This window comes from Mus caroli, chromosome 11 (genome assembly GCF_900094665.2).
Source record: "Mus caroli chromosome 11, CAROLI_EIJ_v1.1, whole genome shotgun sequence".
Taxonomy (NCBI): Eukaryota; Metazoa; Chordata; class Mammalia; order Rodentia; family Muridae; genus Mus; species Mus caroli.
Window position 1 is genome coordinate 72,804,933 of NC_034580.1, and position 9,369 is coordinate 72,814,301.

General features: G+C 48.5%; 1 protein-coding gene across 5 annotated transcripts in view; it reads right to left on the reverse strand.

Annotated features, from left to right (window-relative positions):
- Positions 1–6,540: 6,540 nt before the first annotated feature.
- Pipox (pipecolic acid and sarcosine oxidase) overlaps positions 6,541–9,369 on the reverse strand; it is a 14,341-nt gene continuing 11,512 nt past the window's right edge. For 3 of the 5 annotated variants that reach the window (XM_021176220.2, XM_029483872.1, XM_029483871.1), the window contains exons 4-8: positions 9,038–9,220; positions 8,527–8,673; positions 8,044–8,202; positions 7,437–7,512; positions 6,541–7,182 (exon numbers count right to left, since the gene is read on the reverse strand). In XM_021176220.2, coding sequence (XP_021031879.1) covers positions 7,052–7,182; positions 7,437–7,512; positions 8,044–8,202; positions 8,527–8,673; positions 9,038–9,220 — 696 coding nt within the window. In that variant the 3' untranslated portion in view covers positions 6,541–7,051. Of the gene's footprint in view, positions 7,183–7,436; positions 7,538–8,043; positions 8,203–8,526; positions 8,674–9,037; positions 9,221–9,369 lie in introns of those variants that run through there. The other 2 variants (XR_003838068.1, XM_021176222.2) reach the window with 2 other exon arrangements.

Consider the following 9,369-nt stretch of genomic DNA (forward strand, 5'->3'; position numbering starts at 1 on the left):
ATGTAAAAGCTGGACTCATAGCACAGTGCTCTAACAACAATCCCAGGAGGCTCTCTGGTCAGCTAGCCTGGAGTACTACACAGTGGTGAAGAAGGTGAGGACAGATAGCCAAGGCCTTCTGACTTCTGCACATGGCAAGCTTGCACCCACATTTATCCACATTTGTATGCATGCACACATGATAAAAATAGTAAGAGTGGGCTACGGCTTAACTGAATATCATTTGACTAGCGTGTGTAGGACCCTAAGTCCAATCCCTAGTATTAAAAAATGAAAAGGTTGGTTTGTTTCAAAACAAGACTCAAACTGGATTAAAGGACTTATAAAAAAATAAATTTAAAAAAGGTTGTGTTCACAGCCTTGTCTCTGGGGGATTCTGATTTAACTGGTCTTGGGTGTCACCCCGGCATCATATCTTTAAAAACCTCTCCAAGTGGTTTTCATGTGCAACCAGGTTTGCACATGCCCTGGGAGAAATGCCCTGCCCTCTCAGCACTTGGAGGTTCCTGCAAGATCCTCCCATCCAGACTGTTCAATACATCTATCTCCCAGGCTTCAGCCAGCAGAGCCAGCAGCTCCAAGGGCTGCCAGCATGAACACGCTAGCTGGGAGGGTACACAGCTCCTCGGGTGCCTCAGGTGTGCTGGAGGAACAGGTGTGGTTCCTCTCCAAATTCACACACTGTGTGCTCATGCTCCCTACTATGCCCAGTGCTGGTTCTTGCAGATTCCCCCCTCCCCACCTTTTTTTGAGCAAATAGCAAAATTCCTGCCTCAGGAAAAAGTGAGAACTTCCCCAGGGGGTTATACTCATTTGGCTGTTCAAGTGCCTGCTGGCAGAGCTGGAGCTGAGCGAGGGCCTACTGGGAGTTTGGCAGCTGATATAAGACAAGAGAGGGGATTGATCAGGATTTGAACCCAGCACATTTCAGAGAATCTATGAAATGGCTCTGTCTTAAGATGTTGGCCACAGGATCAACTTAAAGAAGTATGCTCTGGTCTGTAAATGCCCTGTCTCCAGCTTGGATCTGGCCTTGAACTTCCCTCTGCACCTCCCTACCATCCCTCCCTCCTGCCTCCCCCACTCCATGCCTCACTGGATGTTGGTGAAACAAATCTAGCCTAAAATAATGAGCAATCAGCTACCCTGATGCTCATTTTAGGGGCAGGCTGGGCAGGGCTGAGGGAAGGGGTAGGGAGCTGAATCATTTATAAAGCCTAATAAAGATGCAGATGAGCGGTGCTGAGTAGGAACCCCAGAGCTGGGCTTATTCATTATTCAAAGTTATGCAAATGCCACTGGGTCCTGTGTGATAGAATTCTGCCCCTCGCCCCTCCCCCATTCGCACCCCCACCCCAGCCGACAGATCCAACCCACCCTGTGTTTCCCTTCCTGCACTTAGCAACCCATTTCCAATCCTGCAGGTTTACAGGGATCCTAGAGTGCCCTCAGACCGGGAGTTTTCCAGAGGAATTGCCACATGCCCCTGTCTTTAGGTGGCTTCTCCAGGCCCAAGGATACCCATGCCCAAGATACCCCCAGAGCGAGCTCTAACATTGCTCTGTCCATGTCTTAAATATCTCACATTTCTTTCTAACGGGATAGATTTCCTGAAGTCTATAATCTAAATCCCTCTTGTTGCATAGAATGTCCAATAGAGAACTAACTGGATTCTCTTTAACCGCTCTCCCTGAGAAGGGAAATAAACGCAGGTCTGCCTGGAGTCATTTTCCAGCCAGAGTCTCCAGGCCAGCTCCTCAGGTTGCCCTGTTTTAGCTTTCCAGACAGTTGAGCGTCTTCCAGGTTGGATTCACACACCTTAAACTCTCAGGCATGTTCGAGAATACCAAACTTTGCAAGAGTTGAAGCAGTACTGACCACGCTGCATCTCTCCCCTTTGCCTCACGATGCAGTCAGATCACCGAGGCCTCTCCCCACTCTGAGCCAGTCTTTCCCCACCAAGACCTCATTTGTCAATTTGGTGAGGCTGAGAGATGAAGAATTGGGTCAGAGTGGGGAGCGGCATCGATTGCCGCGGCTCCCCCTCCTTTTCTGGCCTGGCTCTCCTCCCTGCATAGCCCCAGTCTATTTTTAGCCTGCCTCTGTTTTCCTCAGTCTGGTTGGCAACCACTCCGGCCTCTTTCTCTTCATTGCCCTTATCTCTCCCTTGCAGCCTGTGCAGACCCCACCTGCCCCTCCTGAGGACTCCTACTGCCTCACAATTGCTTCTGATTTTCTTCCATCTTGAAGATATGTAGGGGCTGCCCGCGAGGGGATGCCTGGCCGCGCTCAGGCAAACGGAAAGCTGTGCTGGGCAAATCCTCCGCTCTAACAGAGGCCCTCTCATTGTCCTCCAACCTCTCCCCGCGCGGTGTCTTCTGCCTCCCTGTGCACTCAGACGTCTTCCTGTGACACCTCTCTTGTGATCCCATCCAGCCACAACTGAGAAAAGCTCCCTTCCTCCCACCGGTACACACTGGGCCTTGGGCTCTGGCTTTGTGGGTGCAAGCTCCTGGAAGCCCCGTGGCCCTTTGGTCTGCGAGTTCTCAGTCTCTCTCCCTGACCCCTGCTTCACCCCATTATCCCTTCACACCAGCTCCGCCCACTCCTTCTGCTCGGCCGCTCACAGTGTAGCTTACATGGGGACTCTTGTAAAGGCCTAAGCCTGCTCGGGCAGGGTTTAGTAGCCTCCCCCAGTTGTCTTTTCTCTGCTTCTGCAAGACATCGGTCTCCCCTTTTGGCTGTCACTGACAGACTGAATAAAGCTGGATATTTTGGAAGGGGAGCTGCAGCTGGCTGGGGGGAGGAGGATGGCGCATCGGGAGGCGCAGAGGAAATAGAAGGCAGGCAGTGGGTCCGGAGCAGGGGGATGGCTCCTTAGCCCTGGCTCATGCTAGCTTTGTCAGCATGAGAGTTGCTGAGCTCACATGCAGGATGCAGGCCCTTCTCAGCATCTGGTCTATTTGACACTCCCCACCACACGCCACTTGCTTTGTGGCTCATTCCTTTTCTTTTTCAACCAAGACCCGGCTGGCCTCAAGCTCATCCTTTACGTAGCCAAGCATGACTTGGCTACAAAAGGATGAACTGTTCCACCCCCTCCTGTTTCCATCCCTTAAGTACTAAGATTACAGGTGTGTACCATGCCTGTTTTAAGGGGTGCTGGAGTTCTGAACCTGGGGCTTCGTGCATACTAGGTAGACAACTCTAGCAAACAAGTCACATCGCCTCTGCACTTCATATCGTTCTTTAATAGACACCAGTGCAAGGCGCTTCCTTGATGATCCCCTCCTCAGTCGGAGGCCTCTGACCACTCATGGGAAGGCACAGCTCCTCCCAGCACTTCCTGTCCCTCCCCAGTCTGATGTCCCCCAAAGCACTAGCCACTTTCTCATGTGTTATAATTTACATGCATGCACCTTCTTCTGTGTTATAATTTGCATGCATGCACCTTCTTCTGTGTTATAATCTACATGCATGCACCTTCTCATGTCTTATAATTTACATGCATGCACCTTCTTCTGTGTTATAATTTACATGCATGCACCTTCTTCTGTGTTATAATTTGCATGCATGCACCTTCTTCTGTGTTATAATTTGCATGCATGCACCGTCTCACATCTTGTAATCTACATGCATGCACCTTCTCATGTCTTATAATCTACATGCATGCACCTTCTTCTGTGTTCCGATTCATACATGCATGTCTTGCTTACCTGTCTCCTCACTACCACTGTCAGTTCTATAAGAACATGAACTTTTAAAAATCATGGTAGAATACAGATAACATTTATCATCTTAGCTATTTTAGGTGCATAGTTAGCTTAGTAGCATTAAACACATTCACAGGGCTGTGTAACCAACTTCCAGAACTTTTTTTTTAAGATTTATTTATTTATTATATGTAAGTACACTGTAGTTGTCTTCAGACATTCCATAGAAGAGGGAGTCAGATCTTGTTACAGATGGTTGTGAACCACCATGTGGTTGCTGGGATTTGAACTCTGGACCTTTGGAAGAGCAGTTGGGTGCTTTTACCCACTGAGCCATCTCACCAGCCCCCAGAACTTTTTTTTTAGCCTCTAAAGCTAAGGCTCTGAACCCATAAACAAAGTACAATTCCCACCTCCTCCTCTTGGCTCCTGGCAAGCCGCATTCTCACCGCTGGTCAGAACCACACAGTGTTGGTTCTTCTGTCTCTGCTTATCTCACCTGGCCTGAGCTCATTTCAGCCTTGACACGGCGCATGTCAGGGATCTCTTCAACACTGACTACTATCCCATGACATGCACAGACTACATTTTGTTCATCCACTCATGTGTAAATGGACATCTGGGCCTTTAGAACTGCCAAATCATAGACTATTTTCTCTTTCTAATTTTTTTGAGGCCCTTGTGCTGGCTAGCTTTATGTCAACTTGACACAAGCTAAACTCATTTGGGAAGAACTGGGAAACCACCTCTATAAGATTAGCCTGTAGAGTGTTTTCTTAATTAGTGATTGATGAGGAGGACCCAGTCCATTGTGAGTGGTGCCACCCCTGAGCTGGTGGTTCTGGGGGCTGTAAGAAAGCCCGCTAAGCAAGCCGGAAGGAGTAAGCCAGTGAGCAGCACCCCTCCACAGCCGCAGCATCAGCTCAGACTATGGTTCTTCCCTTGTTTGAGTTCCTGCCCTGACTTCCCTCAGCGACAGAGTGTGACTTGATCGTTGTGAGCTGAAATAAACCCTTTGCTCCCCACGCGGTGCTTTATCCCAGCAGCAGAAACCCTAACTAACCAAGACAAGCTTACTCTGCTGCTTTAGAACGGGATTTCCTTTGTGTGTTTACTGATTGTCTTAGTTTCTTTTCTAGTGCCCTGACAAATATCCTGGGGGATAAACGCAATTTAGGGAAGAAAGAGGTTTATTTGGCCTACAATTCCAGATTAGAGCCCATTATTGTAGGGGAGTCAAGGCAGAGACTTAAAGTATCAAATAGTCAAGAGCAGAGAGAGAATAAACATATGGATCTTGGTTTGCCTGTCCAATATTCTACTAGCCTTCCCTATCCTTACAGACTGTAGGGGCCCTACCATGGGATGAGGCCTCCAGTGGGCCGGGCCTTCGCAAGTCAGTTGGCAATCTAGGCAATCCCTCACAGCCATGCCCACGGGCCAATCTAGGGGCTTCTTTATTAAGAGTCTCTTCCCAGATGGTTCCAGGTTGGTTCAAATTGACAGTTAAAAGTAACCGCAGTGGCCGGGCGTGGTGGCGCACTCCTTTAATCCCAGCACTCGGGAGGCAGAGGCTGGCAGATTTCTGAGTTCGAGGCCAGCCTGGTCTACAAAGTGAGTTCCAGGAGAGCCAGGGCTACAGAGAAACCCTGTCTTAAAAAACAAACAAACAAACAAAAAACAAACAAACAAAAGTAACTGGTGCACAGATGCATCCACATAGCACCTGGCACATTGTAGAAATTAAATCTACTTATGTATCAAATGAGTAAGTGAATAATATTGGTCCTCACACACCTCTGTATGGTCAGTCAGTATTATCATCTTCTGGAGACTGAGTTTCTGAGAGAACCAACTAAAGTTGCCTGCAAAGCCGACTTGGCATGGGGCTGACAGGATCAGCTGGCTAGCTTTTGGAACTCACTGGAGAAGTCGGAGCTAACACATCTCTGGGCCTTAAAGGACCAAGGGAGGTAGAATAATTTCCTTTGTGGTGTATTTCTTTGGGAACATTTCATTCCTACTGTTCATATTTCCTGTCCTTCCTCCTGTCAAGTCTACCCCACCTTGTCTCAGCTTCTCTCTCCCCAGAGCATGTAAGATCCTGTTCTCTGGGATGTTGTTGGCTCTATCTAGAGGTTTCCCACCCCTGGCTTTTGGGTACCATCTAAGCTGGTGGTTCTCAATCTGTGGGTTGTGACCCCTTTGGAGGTCAAATGTCAGATATTTACATTATGATTCCTAAGTAGCAAAGTTACAGTTATGAAGTAGCAATAAATATAATGTTATGGTTGGGGGTCACCACAACATGAGGAACTGTGTTAAAGGGTCACGGCATCAGGAAGGCTGGGAAGCACATCAGGCTTGCCTGAGTCCGTGTTCACACCCCTCGCCCTTCCACCCACCAGGGGTAGTTACAAGCCCCATTCTCTTCCAAAGCAATTAGTGCAAGGAGGCCAGCCGACTCGGTGCTAATGCTGTTTCATTAAGTGGGAGCAATCCTAATGATAATAAAATGGCACATTTAACATTCAAACATTGAACGGGGTTTCTAAGCGAGTGTGTCTCTCGCTTTCTCCCTGGTATAACAGTTCTGTCTTCATAAGGACCTGACAATACACCTTAATGAGAGAGAGTGGGGAGCGAAGCATCTTTACAGATCCAGGGAGAGGATGAGGACGAGACAAAGCAGTAGACCAGGGGACACAGTGCATCGATGGGTCGGAGACTCCATGGATTCCTCCGGGTAACAGACTCCGTGGTACTAATTTAGATAATTAGAGCTGATAAGAAATGGGGTTATGTAGAAGATAAAGACCACTGCAGATACTATGCAATCCAGTTTTTTGTTTATTGTTTTTCAGCAACTTTTTTTTCCTGGCAAATGTATATTTATTAGAGGTGAGACTTTTTTTGGTGATAGAGGCTGGCTTAAGTTTTTGGCAAAGAAATCCAAAGCCAATAGTGGTTTATAAAATATAATCTGTTTTACATTCCCCCTGAGCAGATTTAGTCAAAGCAATCGCAAGTTCATCCAATGTCCCAGCAAAGAGAAATTTAAAGGAGTCCCTTAGTCTACTGAGCCTGTCTCCAGCCCCTCCCCATTGAGACATCCATCTTAAAGCCCCTTGCTGTTCTGTGATGGTGAATCTCGCTGACTTTCTGGGAAGGAGAAATGAGATACACTTGGGAGGCTGATTGGGGAAAGAGGTTCAATCATTTGGTGTTTATGGGAGATTCCATTGAATCAGGAGGAAAAGGAGCTCGTCAAGACCACATCCCTCTCCTGGAAATCTCCCCTAGGAGGACTTTCCTACCCAGGAGAGAGTCAGCTGGGGTCAAAGGTGGGCTTTGCTCAGCGTAGAGAAGCGACTCATTCGAAACGGAGCCAAGTCGTAGGATGGTGGTAATTTCATGCTTAGCTCATAGAGGATCTTCCCCACAACAGGGGCCAACTTGAATCCATGTCCTGGGAGGAGGAGATTGTGTCATGTATCTTCAGGTACAGACTCTGGGCTCTAGAAAAGTATCCTCCTCATGGTCTCATCCCAAAGCCAGAAATTGACACCTGTCACAAGTACCCCCCTCCCTTTTTTTTTAACTGCCTACCCTCCCTATACACCCAGTGTCCAGCCTTCAGCTAAAGCATGTAGGATACCCACTTTGTCTGGTACTGTAGTAGGTCTACCCACAGGCACCCCACCTGCCCATCCTCAAACTCACCAGAGAATCCAGCGCCGATGACAATGTTGTCATACTTTGGGTGGCAATCAAGAATAAAGTGCTCATCAGGAGTATTCTAGAAGGAAAGTCACACCTGTGTCCTGTGAAGACAGGCTCTGGCTGGAAAGAACTGGCCTGGGTCTCTTTCAAGAGAGAACTGGATGGGGTTGAGGTCTGCTCTCTGCTTGCCCAATCCACTCTGTCCTCACTGAATAGCTGCCACTGTCCTACACAGTAGGTAGTAGTCATCTTTGTGAACTAACTTTAGCCAAGATGCCTCGGGCCTGGTGGCATCTGTCTCTTCTCTTTGTCCCCAAGGCCTGCTCAACTGGGAACATCTTGCCAAGAACTGTTTTAGAGTTCTTCTGGGAAATTTAGGGAAGGACTGCCAGGCAAAAGCCTCACTGCCTAATAAAAAGGAATATGAATAATCTTTAACAGGCTCCTCTCTCACAGAGGTGAACCAATCCACAGGAATTAGCTAGCTAGTTGAAAGTCACGCACTGGATCAGAGGTCACATGGAGTCAGTCCTGGCCGGCCGGGGGTCTGTCTATCTCTGCCCCTCACCCCCATGCCCCTATTTGCAGATTGGAACAGCCCACTTACCGTGTACATGCAGCGTTCCATGATGTCTGGCTCAGCCCGCAGGCCTGGTAAATGATCTCTGACAAAGTGGCATAGAATCTGAACGTCTTGGATGTCTGAGAAGGTTTTGGGGCAGTCCCGCTCCTCTGGGTCCACATTGTCACCATGGTGATAGCAGATCTACCCCACCCCCCACCCCCAACTGAATGAGCATGAGTTGTAAAGCTAGCTTTCTGGGCATACCAGCCGGTGAGGGGTGGGTTTGGATACAGGATGTGCCCACCCATCAACCCAATCTCCAATCCTGGCATGTACTAGCTATTGTTAGCATCTAAAGTTACCTAGCCCTCGTCTCCAGCCCTGCCTGTGTTTAAGAGTGTGTGCTGCAGGTGGCCAATAGTGAAGCAGACTCCAGGAGGGTCCTAGAGAGGGATGTTAGCATGGATACCAAGACCTCCATGGGCACTTAGTAGTTCAGTAGCTTTCTTGGTCTTTCCTCCTTACCTTCATCAGCCCCGGGTATTCGGATGCTGGCAGTCCATAGATGTGGTGGGGGGCCAGATCTAGACCCAGGATGCATGGAAAAGCTTGTGATACACCATAGCTCCCAGGGACCTTCTCTCGCCAGTAACACACATTGATCCTAAGGGTCTTAAGGCAGGAGGAAGTTGGAGATAAAGGGGGAAGCCATGGAGCTCTATAGATAATGACAGCAGGGCCTGGTAGGGTCCTGTGGCCCTTTTATAACCCTTTCAGGAGTTGATACACTCCATATTTATGCAGGGCTATCAGTCTGGCTGTCTCCTGGAGGATCTGATGTATAACATCAGGTAGTTTAATTCACCAATAGCCTTTGAGGTAGCTGTTATTTCTCATATTGGTCAAACTGACGCTTAATGAGGTGAACTAATTTGCCCAATGCTGACCGCTAGGAAGCCGCAGATCAAAGTCAAGTCTGGCTGGCTCCAAAATTTCTCCTCTAGTTACTGACTCTCAGGTCTCCAGCTCACCCTACCTGGAGAGGCAACTCAATCCCCAGAGGATGCAGAATCCGGTTGGTCCAGGGACCAGCAGTGATGACCAAGCTGTTGGCTTGGTAGCTCTTCAAGGTGGTTTTCACTGTGACGGGTAGACCAGGTCTTATCTCCACTACTTTCTCTCCATCACACACAGTGCCTCCTAGCTGACAAATTATATGCTGAAAGGTCAGGGACGAGAGGAGAGATGAATTAGTTGTGTATATGGTTCAGCGTGGTGGTGCACACCTTTAATCCCAGCACTTGGGAGGCAGAGGCAGGTGGATTTCTGAGTTCGAGGCCAGCCTGGTCTACAAAGTGAGTTCCAGGA